We start from the raw sequence: 15,065 nt of genomic DNA, 5'->3' as shown, positions 1-15,065 counted from the left end.
TTTACATGCACACTGTGTGCGAGTCTAAATATGTAAATACAGTTTCCACTCGTGGTTTGGTTCGGTTAAATGTTCAGAAATGAGTCAGGATGAGGGAAAATGACACCAGAGTGATACGGAGGTCAAGTCATCGTGAGTCACTTTCACTCCAATCTAATCACATGACTCATGTGGTGAGTTCAGGTGTCAAGTTTTTACGCACTCTGTGAGAAATCAAGAGGACGTGATGGTTTAAAGTGAGGTCATTTCTGATATTTCATCCATGTTTGCCTCAGCAGATGAAACAAACAACAATGGTGCTACAAAATGCTGCCATCAGACGCTCAATGTGCACTAAATTACACCAAATTTAAGATTTCACTGCTCAAAATGATCCCTGTGAGCTTAATTTTTTGCCTCAGATCCTCACTTAGAAACATACTGATGGTTCAAAACTCTCAACTGGTCACTAAACTCAAACTTTAAATCTCTCCTTTGACTCAGATTCATCATCCCGTTATTAGTCTTGCTTTTCAGCTCCAAATACTACAGGATGGCTAGTTTAATCATGACTGTAACTCCTGGTTTTAGTGATGGTCTAAATGTGACGTTTGACTCTGAAAATCAATCATCTGCTGCCGTTTCTGCCCCCTACAGGAAGAACGAGTTATAAAGCAGCTGGGTCGAATTCTGACTAGCAGGGAGACCAACTAGTTGTTATATTTTAAATTTTCAAGTTTTTAGCGATGACAAAACACAAGAAAAATGGATTTTTACCATCAGGGACCTTTCAATATTTTTCTGTTATTTGTCTAATTTGTTTTTAAGTGTTTATTGTGCGACCTTTTGTAATTCTGTTTTCAAAAGGTTCTACACAAATAACGCATTTTAATTACTGTTATCATCACCATCATCATCATTATTATTTAGTTTAACTATTTTTGTATCATTGTTTGTAGCATCATAATTCTGTTCATCACTATATTCTTTTATTCTATCATTTTATTATAATTATCACCATTTTATTTATCTTTATCATTATATTCTTATTATTGTTTTACCATTATTTAATCACAATCATTTTTTTATCATATTTTTTATCATCACTACATTCATTTTTTATTATCATCAACATTATTTTTAACATTACTATTTTTTTAGATATTTTACTTTGTATTAATTTTTAAAAATCATTATCACTTGTTCAATCATTATCACAATTATTAGCATTATCATTTTAATTTATATTTATCATCACAGTTATAACCATCACATCATCTTTACTATTATTATTATTGTTATTATGGCCATTACTTTTATCATCCTTATCACCATAACTATCATTCTAATTTATCATTATCATTCTTATCATCATCATTTTTAGTAGTAGCAGGAGCAGTAGTAGTATTAATAATAAGAAATATGATCATTATGATTAATTATTAATTATTTTTCTGATTATCATCATCATCATCACCACTTTTGGATTTTTATTATCACAAATATTTTTATCAGTATAATCATCACTAACAAATTATTATTATTATTATTGTACAGAATAAACATGGCTTCAGTTCCTTTTTCCTCTTCTGATTTTTGTCTCCAACCTGTTTTTACAAACGTATTCCAGATCTCTAACAATCAGACATCATCTGTAACAATGACAGCATCCTCCTCCTCCTCACAAAGCCCCGTTGAGCTCCACTCTGATGGGGGGGGGGACACTAAAAACTCCACTGGGACCTGCCACTATTGACTAAACAAACCGGAGCTAATGGGAGGCCACAGAGCTCCGCCTCCCCCTCCAAACACTCCTTTTCTGCTGCAGAACGACTCGCTGCTGCCCGACGCCTCCCCAGAGAGCCAGATATAATCAGAGAGATTGGAGGAAACAGCCTGTGGTGAGCAGCCAATGGGGACGGAGCTACAGGTCAGCCTCATCACCACAACATGTTAGCCTGGACGGCACACTTCACCCAGGGAGGGGGGAGCTGCCAAATCTGGGCCAACTAAAGGGAAACAAACCTTAAACCTGGTAAAATGTAGAAAAAATCCACTGAGGTGCAACAGATCTGAAGCAGGAGAGAATATTCAAGGAGAGAGTTGAGTTTTTTTCCACCATTAACAGCATGAACTCAAGCAGAAAGAGAGTTTGGTGCATCCTACTGAGGTTTACAACTAATCAGGCTGTTTATTTGAAGCAAAAACTACAAAAAATTAGATCTGTTCATGCCGTTTGTGGTAGAAAAACTCAACTTTTATGCTGGATTTTCCCTCCTGCTTCAGTTCTGCACCTTTATGGATAGAAATATGTGAAGAATGCCTCTTATATTATCCAAGAGTCCAACAGAACGCCTTCAGACAGCTTGTTTTCCCAGTTTATCATTAAAAAAAGACAAGAAAAGCGACATTAGTTGAGCTAGAAGTATTGAATGTATGTATGAAGATAAATTTCTAACATTTTTTTTGCACTTTTTGCCAAAAAAATGAAATTTTTGCAGTTTATGCTGAAAAATTGTGTGAAAAAATTCCTTTTATGACATCCAGGAATCTAATAATCGGCATTTTTCATGTATTTCTATCCATAAAGATGCAGAACTGAAGCATCCAAGAAGAAAATTGAGTTTTTTGCCGCAAGTACCACAAACAGCATGAACACAAGCATGAGGAGGAGTGTTTGGATCATTCTAATGAGACTGTTCCTGATCAGTGTGTCCATTTAGAGCAAAAATTGCAAAAAATTTGGTGCTTCCAGAGCATCTAATGTCGGTTTTCTTGTCTTTTTTGAAGATAAACTGGTGGAAAAAGCCGTTGTAAGACTTTCTATTAGACTCTTGGATATTATAAGAGGCATTATTCACACATTTCTTTGCTTTATAGACTAAATAAGACACCAAATATATAAATACTGGGAGTAATAATCAATTGTAGTCCTTCACATGAGCACAAGTTCTCAAAAACACACCAGCAGTTCTTCATGCAGACTGTGTGTGAGCCCATGCATGCAGACACATTTTCCATTCATAAATTGGTTCAATTAAATGGTAAAAATTCGTCATGATTGTAGCTAAAGTTAAAAGATGAACAACAGAGCAAACAACAAGTCTTGGAAAAACGTAAAAAAAAAGATCCATAAACTGACAGAACACAAGCAAAACTGCAAAAATGTGATGCTTCCAGTGCGGCTAATGTCACTTTTATTGTCTTTTTTTAATGATAAACTGTGACAAAAGCAGTTTAAGACTTCCTATTAGACTTCCAAAGACATTTTACACATATTTCTTGAAATAAGATCCCAAATAAAACATACTATTGCCCCTCACATGCGCAGAAGTTCTCAAAATCACAGAAACTCCTCTTCATATACATGCTGTTTGTGAGCCCTGTATGCAAACACACTTTACACTCATGATTTGGTTCAATTAAATGTGAAGAAATGAGCCAACTGACCACATATTAACCCTCGGAAAAACGGAAAAGAGATCGGTGAAGGGGCAGAACAGAAACAGAACACGGTAGCGGAGTTTTTTAGCACCAAGTATTTAGAGAAATGTGTGCGTTTGTTGCAGCCCAGCGAGGTTTAAAGCCTGAGTGGGAGGCGTGAACGTTTCAGTCCTCCTGGGAACCAGCATGAAGAGGGTCAACAACACCCACGAGAGTCTTTCTGATCCCGTCTGCAGCTCTGTGTGCGTTTATGTGAACTGTGCATTTAGCAGACGGACGTGATGGAAGCTAAAAGGAACAAAACAGGAAGAAACTAAAAGCTGAACGCTGCAACACAACAGCTCAGATTTACACTTTCCGTTGTCTTATTCTCCATCTAGCGGTGACCTGCTGCCACTGCAGGTCTCTGCTCATAATACACTGGAAGTTGGACGCATCAGATTCATTTTCCGTGAAAGGACCGTTGTGTTTTCTGATTACAACAGTTTGCAATCAATAAAATCCTGTAAGGCAATAAGAGGAAAATGCAATAGAAAGCTTATTGTGCAACAGAATCCTGCAGAAAAAATAAATTAAAAAGGTCTTTTATTTAGATTTTTATCTTCTTTTGACCCGTTTTTCTTTTTAAATCTACGGATTCTGATGAAGTTTCAGCACAGAAACTCAAATAAATGCATTATTGCAGCCGATTTTTCAGCTTTCAGATCCTCTCATCTACTTTGCTCGTTCTTTTGCACAGTAGTTTCCTTATTTTTCTTAACTAGAATGTGTGAGCTACTAGATACCCATCTTTACATGCATTTATTTGTTTAATGAGAGATATCTTGCATAATTACAGAAGTTTTTACAACCAAACACATTGAATGAAGGCGTTTTCATCTGTCTTTTCATTCCTTTATCGTGTTTTTTGGAATCAAAATGAGCCCTATTTTGTACTTTCCGCGTGTCTAAATACGCAGAAAGCTTTCGTCTGTGGTGTTTGCATGGATCTACCTTTGCCAGGACAGAGATGTACTTCTTCAAAGCCCTCAGAGCTTCTCCTCTGAACACAGGCTGAGCAGCCAGTTCCACTCTGAGCGAGTAGTGCAGTGTGGACTCCAGGTCAGCCATGTAAACCCTGGACCTGAGCACAGCAAAAACAACATTCAAAAAGTGAAGATAAAAACCTACAGATGAGTCGGGAAGGACAGCTGTGTGCGTTCGTACTTGTTGAAGGGTCTCCACGGCTCCTCAGTGGTGTTGATGTGGAAGACGGTGGAGAAGGACGGAGGCCTCCCCGACCGCACCACCCCCGGCAGCCTCTGGAGGGCGTAGGAGTAAAAAGTCCGAGCCTCAATGTTGCTGTGGGAGAAAACAACGAATGGATTTTAGCGCCGTCAATCATAATTATTCAGTTTATTCAACCCTCCTGTTGTCCTCATTTACGGGCACCAAAAAAAAAAAATTGTTTCCTTGTCTGGAAAAAATCCAAAAATTCAGCAAAAAAATAAAAAATAAATTCCCAAATTTCTGAAAATTGGCAAAACTTTCAGGAAGAAAATTCCAATAATTCCTTAAAAGATTCCCTTAAAAGTTTTATTAAAAAAAAAAAAAAAAGTCACTCAAATTTGGCCAAAAAAAAAAAAAAAAAAAAATCTTGGAAATATTTTCAAAAAAAATGAGGAAAAGCTTCCAAAAAAAAAAAAAAAATCCTAAAACTATCTAAAGTGATTACATCAGTAAAACTTCTGATATTTTCTTTAATAACATTCACCAAAAAAAATTAACCAAAATCCAGTGAATTTCACTGGATTCTGGTTATTTTTTGTGAATGTTCTTGAGAAACATTAACATTTTTTTTCCACCAAAAATGTTCAAAGATTTCCCAAAAATGTTGAAAATGTGGACAGCAGAAGTTTCACTGTGAAAACGTTATTTTTTTTCCACATTTTCACACTTTAAAACGGGTAAAGCCCTCAAGTGCAATGTAGCCGAGAGAGACGATAAAAGATGCCGACACACGAGTAAGAAACCTGGATGACAATAAAGCACTAAAAAGGCATTAATTAGAGCATTTAAGTCACAAGAAAACAATAAATGAACTAAAAAATGAACAGTTTCAAGTAAAAGATACTTTTGTTGTTTTTTGCAGGTTATTAAAGGTCGCAGGTGCACAAATCAGTAAAACAAGTCAAAATAATCCAGATATCTGTGCATTTATGATAATGAGCCACATGAAAACACAGCAATGAGGTCAAACTAACCGTCTATCATGGAGGTCTGTGGTTGATTATTTTATCAGACAGCATCAGTTTGAGGATCTTTTCTGGTTTCAGTGTGACACCTGTGCACAGAGGAGTGACACCTGTGCACAGAGGAGTGACACCTGTGCACAGAGGAGTGACACCTGTGCACAGAGGAGTGACACCTGTGCACAGAGGAGTGACACCTGTGCACAGAGGAGTGACGGGTGCTTTGCATAATCTGATGTGGAAGAACTTTTCTGGTCCCGATTTCAGCCTCAGAAACCCAGAAGTCCACCGACTGTCACAGCAGAGGATGACTTTGGAACGAGGATTGTGTTTCAGTATGAAAACCAGGATCAGCTCATCTCAGTTCAGACACAAGAGTTGCTAAAACGTCTTAGATTATGCGGTCAGAATTCAGTTCTGTCAAATATTTTTGCCTTAAATTTGAGAACTTGATGTTTACAGACATGGAAATTCTTAGGGCTGGCCCGAATAGTGGTTTCTGGTCTCTGGATATTCGGGCCCCATTAAAGACGAATATCCGAATATTCGTTTCGCCCCTGTAATGTCCGAATATTCGGATACCAAAATTAATATCCGGATACCGCCGTAGCGAACGAATATTCGGGTCCAGCCCTAGAAATTCTGCTATTTTTACCTCCCAAAAAAAACTCCATCTGAGTTAAATATCTCCAGAAGTTAAACTCACAGCCGAGAAATTTCGCGAGGACGCTGAAAAATCAGTTCCAGTAGCAGTCAGATTTTTAATTTTAGATGTTTTATAAAAAGGTGAAAATACAAAAAAAAATCCTCAGAAATTCTCAAAAATATTTTACAGAACTTTTTCCTATGTCCCAAAGAAGAAATTCTAAGCAACATGTTTCCTGAATTTTATCTGAATCGACACAGACTGACCCACTACTATGCCATATAGTACACCAAAAAAAGGATTTACTGTGTCCTAATACATGCAACATGTAAAAATACAATATGATCCAATATCCAAACGAGGGTCAGCTCACGTCAGTTTAGGTAGCAGTGCCACTCGACTATCTCACATTTCAAGTTTAAGTGTTTACAGATGCATGAATTTTGCATTTTCACCTGGAAACCCATTTTAAAAGCTCAATATCTCCAGAAATTTAACTCTCACAGCTGTGAAATTTGGTGAGGACACTGACAGAATAGTTTCCAGACGATCTAAATGATAGGACGGATCCAGCAGCAGACGGATTTTTAATTTTAGACGTTTTTTTTTAAAGGGGGAGAAAACAAAAAATTCTCAGAAATTCTGCCAAAATATCCCCTTAAAGTCCCAAATAAGAAATTCTGAGCAACATGTTTCCTGAATTCTATCTGAATCAACACAAACTGACCCACTACTATACTATATAGTACACCAAAAAATGATTTACTGTGTCCTGATACATGCAACATACATAAACACAATTCAAAATTATCAGGATGTTTGACTACATCTAGTAGAATTTAGCAGTTTCTGGCCCATCATGGTGTCCTGCATGAGTATAAAAGAATTTCAACAAGTGCACAGACAGATGACGGCTCATTTTGCACGTTTAAAGTGCACTAGTATGACATATTATGCCCCAGCTGTATGCAAACTGCCCGAAACGGTGCATAACTTTTAATTAAAAGGCATCACACATACACTGCAAAAACTCAAATCTTACCAAGTCTATTTGTCTTATTTTTAGTCAAAACATCTCATCCCACTTGATTTAAGATAAATTCACTTAACAAGTGACCTTTCAGCAGATGGAGGGACTTGTTTTAAGACAACGCATCTTAAATATCTTATGAAGTCAAACAATCTTGATATTATCTTGTTTTAACCCTCCTGTCGTCCCGCGGGTCAAATTGACCCATTTTAAAGTTTAAAAATGTGGGGGGAAAAAAAGCATATTTTGACAGTGAAAACTTCCACATTTTCAAAAATTTATGGGAAAGTTTTTAAAAAATTTTTGCTGGGGGAAAAAAAATGTTAAAAAAAAATGTTTCTTTAAGGACATTCAGAAAAAAAATCTACCAAAATCCAGCAATTTTGTTTTTTTTTTTGTGCTAAAGCTGGATATTTTCTTTTTAAATAAAACTTTTGAGGGAAACTTAAATTTTCTTCCTGAAGATTTTACAAATTTTTATAAATTTGGGGAAATTTTTTGCTGACTTTTTGGAATTTTTCAGACGAGGCAACAATATTTTTTGGTGCCATAAATGAGGACAACAGGAGGAGTAAGACACCTAAGCTTGACAATCCTGGTAAAATTTAACTTAAAATAAGTTTTCCAGCTAATTCTAAGATCTCAATATTCTAAATATCACATCTTATTTCAAGAAACCTTACCAGGACATTTTTCACGTGTTCTGTTTGCAGATTTTTTTCACTTATTTCAAGGTAAAAATTATTTGAAATAAGTTCTTTTTTCTTGTTTTGAGAGGGGCATTTTTTCCAGTGTGACTGTAATGTACACACTTGTGGCACCAAAAATCAAGATGCTTATTTTTTAAATTCCAGTCTTTTGTTCCAGCAGTCCACCACCATAAATAACACTTTATGACCCGTATTTTTTCACGGCCGTGTATTTTACACACTTACTGGAACACATTTGAGCAGACGGTGCCAGAATCGTGTAAAAACCGAGAGAGAGAAGAGAGACAGAGAGAGATGGCCGATCATTTAGCCGTGTGATAACCCCGCCGTCACAGCCGCCGCCATTAATCCGCTCTTCACATCCTGCTCTCATCTGCTTCCCCCCCTCGTCACGCACACACAGAGTCGTAAAAAAACTGGATGGTAATAAGGAGGATGGATACTTGAGGCCGACGCTCACTCACACCAGCTCCAGGACTCAATTACACCTGCGAGTGTGGTGGGAGTGTACAGATGTGGAGAGAAAACCATTCATCCAGGGATCCCCAGGGCCAGCGGGCTGAGAGGAACGCACCCACCTGGGACCGGCACACATTACACGCATGACGGATGTGAGACGCCCTGCATACTCACACACACACACGCTGCTCTCCCAGGATCAATCAGACATTCAGCGATGATGGGAGGCCATCTGTCGCCGGGCTCGGCTGGAGGCTCGTTTGGCAGGTGAAGCCAGAAAAAGCAATGGCATTGTTTTCATGCAAGAAATTAAAAAACCTCCCTTCTGTACAGTGATGGAGATGAGGGAGGCTGGAAGCGGGAAGGGGGAGAGATGGAGGGTGAATAAATAAATCAGCAATAAATCATTTCCTTTTTGCATTTGTCAACTAAAAAGAGTCCTCTTTGCATGCCAAGTTATTGAAACGGCCAAACAAAGAGGCAGAAACAGCGGATGAATTTGCAGGGTGAGGAATGATCAGCGGCGCTTTATGATGGTGAATAATGGCAGCGATTCTGATGCTCTGATCCCATTAAGAGGCCAGATGTTTAAAAGTATTCTCATGAATAGAGTTCAGATAATGAGCACACGGCGAAGCTGTTCTGCAGAAAGCAAAGCTGACGCACCGAGAACAATGAGAACCGAAGGGGAATAAACCCGATGTTTGTGCAACTCAGCCTAAATGGAAATAAGCAGAGAAAAGTCTGAGAAAAAGGTCAAAAATATCAGATTCAGTCGAGACAGGATGCAGATAATGCTCACCTTGTTTCTCTAAAACACAGCCGCCAATGTGTTTTTATTACGTTTGTTAAAACAGTAGAGTCACAGGAGTGCCACATCAAAATATAAATAAATGTGGAAATATAAAGAGAAATAAATAAATAAATAAAAGAGAAGCAGAAAAGGTAAAAGCAAAGACAAAATTTTCCTTTTAATTTATTTATTTCTCTTTATATTTCAACATTTATTTTTAAATTTTCACATTTATTTATTCTTTTCTCTTTATATTTCCACATTTATTTCCCTTTATATTTCCACATTTATTTATTTATCTTTATATTTCCACATTTATTTATTTATTTCCCTTTATATTTCCACATTTGTTTATTTATTTATATTTTGATGTGGCACTCCTGTGACTCCATACTCCAGATCACTGAAAACTGTTAAAAAGCGTCTCTCTGGCTGAATTCAGTCTCTGTAATGTGACCTTTACTACTATAATCCTGCATCAGGAATTGTCTCTCTTTATAATAATGTTTGGAATCTAGTTTTGGAAGTCTGTTCTCATTAATAGAGTTCAGGTAATGAAGACAAAATGAAGTTTTTCCTGCAGAAAGCAAAGCTGACGCACGAGGATTAATAAGAACCGAAGAGGAATAAACCATGTTTGTGCTACTCGGATCAAGATAGATGGAAATAACTGGAATAAAGTTTGAGATAAAAGAAAAAAAGACACTAGATACAGTCTAGACCAGATGCTTACACATTTTAAAACGTCCTTCAAAAATTTAACCATGAAATTAAAAGTTTCTTTTATGAGCGGAGAATTTAAAACCGGCGTCAGAAGTCGTCCATCCTTTTATAGCAACACAGAAAATTCCGTTTTTGAAGCTGGGCGTGGATTTTTAAAGTTTTGTTCTCATAAACAGGGTTCAGATAATGAGGACAAGATGAAGCTTTTGGCAGAAAACTGAAGCAGAGACACGAGGAACAATGAGAACCAAAGAGGAATAAACCTGATGTTTGTGCAACTCAAGCTACCGGTAAATGGAAACAACTGGAATAAAGGTAGAGATAAATAATTAAACAAAACAAACATCAGATACAGTCTGTCGAATTTTTACAGTCTGCTCTCATGAACAGGGTTCAGACAATCGGTGCAAAGTGAAACTTTTGGGTAGAAAACTGAGAATGTGGAACAATAAGAACCAAAGAGGAATAAACCTGAGGTTTGTGCAACTCAAGCTAAATGGAAACAACTGGAACAAAGGTAGAGATAAATAATAATAAAAACATCAGATACAGTCTGCTCTCATGAACAGGGTTCAGACAATCGGTGCAAAGTGAAACTTTTGGGTAGAAAACTGAGAATGTGGAACAAAGAGACCCAAAGGGGAATAAACCTGAAGTTTGTACAACTCAAGCTAAACGGAAATAAGCAGAGAAAAGTTTGAGATGAAAGCAAAAATATCAGATTCAGTCGAGACAAGATGCTCACAAAAGCATCTCTAAAACAAATCCACCAGTTGTCTTTAAAAGGTTTGATAAAATAGTTCTCGACATCTATATGTTGAAAAGCATTTCTCTGGATCTCTGACTGAATTCAGCTTCTTAAATGTGACCTCTACTGTTAAAATCCTGTCTCAAAATGATCTTCCTTTTATTTTCATGTTGTTAATCTAGTTTTAGAAGTATGTTTTCATTAATAGTGTTGAAATAATGAGACAAGAAGAAGCTTTCTGGCAGAAAACGAACACATCGTGGAAGAATAGAAACCAAATAAATTCAATGTTTCTGCATCTTGTACAGGAAGAATATGAAAGAAGAGACAAACGCAAAAACAACAGTAAGTCAGTCGGTTTCCCTCTGATCACTGAATGTTGTTCTTTTTTCTAACAGTGTTAAAATGTTGAAGCTGTGATTCGAGGTCTTCAGTTCTGTTCTCATGAATGCAGTGAAGTTAGGGATAAGTTCAAATAATGAGCACAAGATGAAGCTTTTTGGCAGAAAACAAAGCATAAGAACCAAATAAAGTCGATGTTTGTCCTGCTTTAATCACGTAAAATGAAAAAGAATCTTATAAAAGTTTAAGATAAACACAGATTAGAGGTTGAATTCAACCTGTTAAACGTTTCCTAAATGAACGGAGGATTAAAACCTGCATCTGCATTTATAATAATGTTGAAAATCATGTAGAATTTTTAAAGTCTGCTCTACTTTTGTTGGCTCCAGACAAGCAGCGGTTGTTTCCAGTCAGTCACAGTGTTTTATTGTCCAGCTTGTACCAGTAACTGTCCTGAACGTCACCGATAACAATAAGCAGTCTGGATGTCCTCACATGAAGCTGAATCCTTCATCACGTCCACATTAGAGGAGCTCGTTACCGGATCGTCATGGTTACTATCAGAGTCTGACTCAGCCCCAGCCAGGCCTCCTCCATTTGTATATTTACTCAGAGCTTTTGTTGCTTTAAAGGGCGATAAAACGCTCCGACAGAGACTCTCCTGTTTGTCTGTGCCTGGTTCTGGACAAACCTTCTGCTCAGTGTCCTCAAACCGCCTCTCTGTTTGTGTGTCCGAACACAGCGGGATTTAAAGTGTTTTCATGCCGTGCAGAACGACGATGAAACAAAGTGGAGTCACCAAACAGGTGCATGAGAAGTCTGAAATGTCTGCGTTCCTGCACCAAAACTCACGACAAAACGTCTTTAAGTACGACTGAGTAGAGCTTTTAAATAGATTTGATTTCATTTGCATTAGGTCCATATAGTTATTAATCAGGTGTGAGTTTTAGAGCACATTTTTCTTATGGATGTGTACAAAAACAAAGTGATTTAAAGGCGCAAACAGCTTTGGAAATTATTATTATTAGACAACTTAGACCATAATTATTTGCAGTTCTTGGTGGATTCATTCGGTGTTTTCTTCTTTTTCTGACTTCAATCTGATGAAAAATGACTCTGGCGTTATATTTATATTCATCAAAAATGTCTGTCGTCTCATAATTTCTTGATTCTCTTTGTTTAGACGTTGTCAAGTGATAACTGAATCGGATTATCTGTTAAATTTCCATTTTTTTCCACCATCTACGGTGAATTTTGACATTTCTACCGTTCCAAAACATCATGTTTTCAAACAGAATGATTGCATTTATTGAATTATTATAGGATGCTGTAAATATTTAACCATTAGGATAGACTTATCAGTGTGAACGCCTATGCTTTTTTGCCCGAATAAACCTAAATGAACAACAGATCTTTGTCTGAAACGTTAAAACCACCCAGTTTAAAATAAACACCGGTGTTAGAAAAAGCAAATGCTGTCATGAACTGCTAAAAACAAATGAAAAAAAAATATTAATAAAATCCTGATGCTACCAAACAGATTTTATGTGTCTTAAAGAATGAAAAATCTAAAGTTTTGAGTATTTTTTGCACATTTTCTTGTTTGTTTTTTTTTTAGTTTTCCTGCATGAGGTTGAAGCTGAGCTGATAAAGCTGTAGAATTAAACTGCAGTGGAAGTTAAGAAGCTGAAACACTCACACTGGGAGCCTGGTGAAGTTGCCTCCTGGATAATAAAGGTAGCAGGATGGAAACTCCGTCACTCCCAGTTTGGTCACCAGACCCGCCTCGGTGTTCAGAACCCGCCGTACTGCCACGTTCTCAAACTGCAGCAGGTCCAGAGTCACCTGAAGAAACACGGCACGGGAAAAAAAAAAAAAAAAAAAAAAAAAAAAAAAGGAACAAGATTCAGTTCAACACGCGTCAGTAATATCCAGACAGCTGCCATTTAAAGACGATAAACCGAAGACTTTCACTGCACTGCAAAAAACTCAAATCTTACCAAGTCTATTTGTCTTATTTTTAGTCAAAATGTCTCAGCTCTCTCAATTTAAGATAAATTCACTGAACAGGAGACATTTCAGCAGATGGAGGGACTTGTTTTAAGACAACGCATCTTAAATATCTTGTTAAGTCAAACAATCTTGAAATGATTGTTTAACCCTCCTGTCATCCTGCGGGTCAAATTGACCTGTTTTAAAGTTTAGAAATGTAGGGAGAAAAAAAAAAAAATTATATATATATATATATATATATTCACAGTGGAAACTTCCACATTTTCAAATTTTTGGGGGAAATTTTTGAACGTTTTGTGGTAGAAAGAAACGTTTCTTTAAGAACATTCAGGGAAAAAAAAAAAAATCAACCAAAATCCAGTGAATGTTGGATTTGGATTTTCCCGAATGCTCTTAAAGAAAATATTAGAACTTTTACCGATATATATGGAATCATTTTAGATGTTTTTAAGATTTTTTTATTCATTTTTTTGAAAACTTTTTACAATTTTTATTTTCCTTTATTTTTATTTCTTGCCAAATTGGAGGATTTTTATTTTTAAATAACATTTTTAAGGAAAACCTTAAAGCAATTTTCTACCTGAAGATTTTTAAAATTTTTAGAATTTTGTTGCTGAATTTTTGGATTTTTTTCAGACAAGGCAACAATATTTTTTGCTGTCGTAAAAGAGGACAACAGGAGGGTTTAACATACCAAAGCTTGACAATCCTGGTAAAATAAAGCTTAAAATAAGTTTTCCCACCTAATTTTAAGATCTCAACGTTTTAAATATCATATCTTATTTCAAGAAATCTGACCAAGCCATTTTTCACTTGTTCTATTGGCAGATTTTTTCCACTTATTTCAAGGGGAAAGTTCTTTGAAACAAGTTTTTTTTCCTTGTTTTGAGAGGGGAATTTTTTCCAGTAAGGTCACATGGTGGTTTAAAAAAATCCTCCATACATATGGAATTATTTTATTGAAAACATATTTCTTCTGACATAAATAACAAATCGAGAAAAAAGTACGACTGAGGTCTGTACTATGAAGCTGGATTTGGGTTTATTGAGGTCACTTCAGGTTACTTTTTGCTGCATTACATCTCCATAATAACTTCTGCTGAACATCTAACAGCTCTGGAGCAGATTATGTTCCAGATATCAGATCATCCATCATCTATACATCACTTAGTCCTCATTAGGGTCATTAGAGTCTATCCCAGAGGACATCCTGGACAGGTAACAGCCAATCACAGGGCTGCACAGAGAGACAAACAATCACACTCACACCTACAGACAATTTAGAATCACCAATTAACCTCAGCATGCTTTTGGACTGTGGGAGGAAGCTGGAGAAAAGCCACACATGTACAGGAGAACATCCAGAAAGATCCCAGGAAGGCAAAGATGCAAACCATGGATCTTCTAGCTGTGAGGTGACCGTGCTGACCACCACCAGATCAACATATGAAAATACTTCCTACTGAACTATCAGTTCTCTTATTATCATTCTTTGGAGATCCTGCAGAGCTCAGATAGTTGGAGGGAAAAGATGAGTTTGTCGAGCTGCAAGCGATGTATTTGTTCCATCTGCCTTTGTAGTGTGGTGTAATCCTAAAGCAGAAACTGGTGAATAAAGCAAAGTCTTATCGCCTGATTACTGACGTAACGAGGTCTGCTGTACGTCTGCTAATAAGTTTGAATTCTGTTCTAATATTTGTTCTTTACTTGCTTCTAAAACTGTTCAACTCTGTTGATTCTGCAGGTGAAAATAATGGATGAAAAGTGCTTTAAACGGCCGAAAAATGAGAATAAATGCGAGATCACTGAATGAATCCTCCTTTGCATAATTTGTCTGTTTTTTTGTGAGTAGCATGAAGGGACTGCATCTATAATGTCTTAAACAAGCTTGTGATGCATGACGACAAATAAACTGAATCTTAAGATAAAAAAAATCTACATCTAATT

At 36.7% G+C, this 15,065-nt stretch overlaps 1 protein-coding gene across 1 annotated transcript in view; it reads right to left on the bottom strand.

Moving 5' to 3' along the window:
- Positions 1 to 15,065, bottom strand: part of qsox1 (quiescin Q6 sulfhydryl oxidase 1) — a 56,656-nt gene that overhangs the window by 27,506 nt on the left and 14,085 nt on the right. The window contains exons 6-8 of the mRNA XM_051947198.1: positions 12,805 to 12,950; positions 4,630 to 4,764; positions 4,417 to 4,546 (exon numbers count right to left, since the gene is read on the bottom strand). Of these exons, the coding sequence (XP_051803158.1) occupies positions 4,417 to 4,546; positions 4,630 to 4,764; positions 12,805 to 12,950 (411 nt within the window). The remainder of the gene's footprint in view (positions 1 to 4,416; positions 4,547 to 4,629; positions 4,765 to 12,804; positions 12,951 to 15,065) is intronic.

This window comes from Acanthochromis polyacanthus, chromosome 4 (assembly GCF_021347895.1).
Source record: "Acanthochromis polyacanthus isolate Apoly-LR-REF ecotype Palm Island chromosome 4, KAUST_Apoly_ChrSc, whole genome shotgun sequence".
In the NCBI taxonomy this organism is placed as follows: Eukaryota; Metazoa; Chordata; class Actinopteri; family Pomacentridae; genus Acanthochromis; species Acanthochromis polyacanthus.
This window is presented reverse-complemented; position numbering and strand designations above follow the sequence as displayed.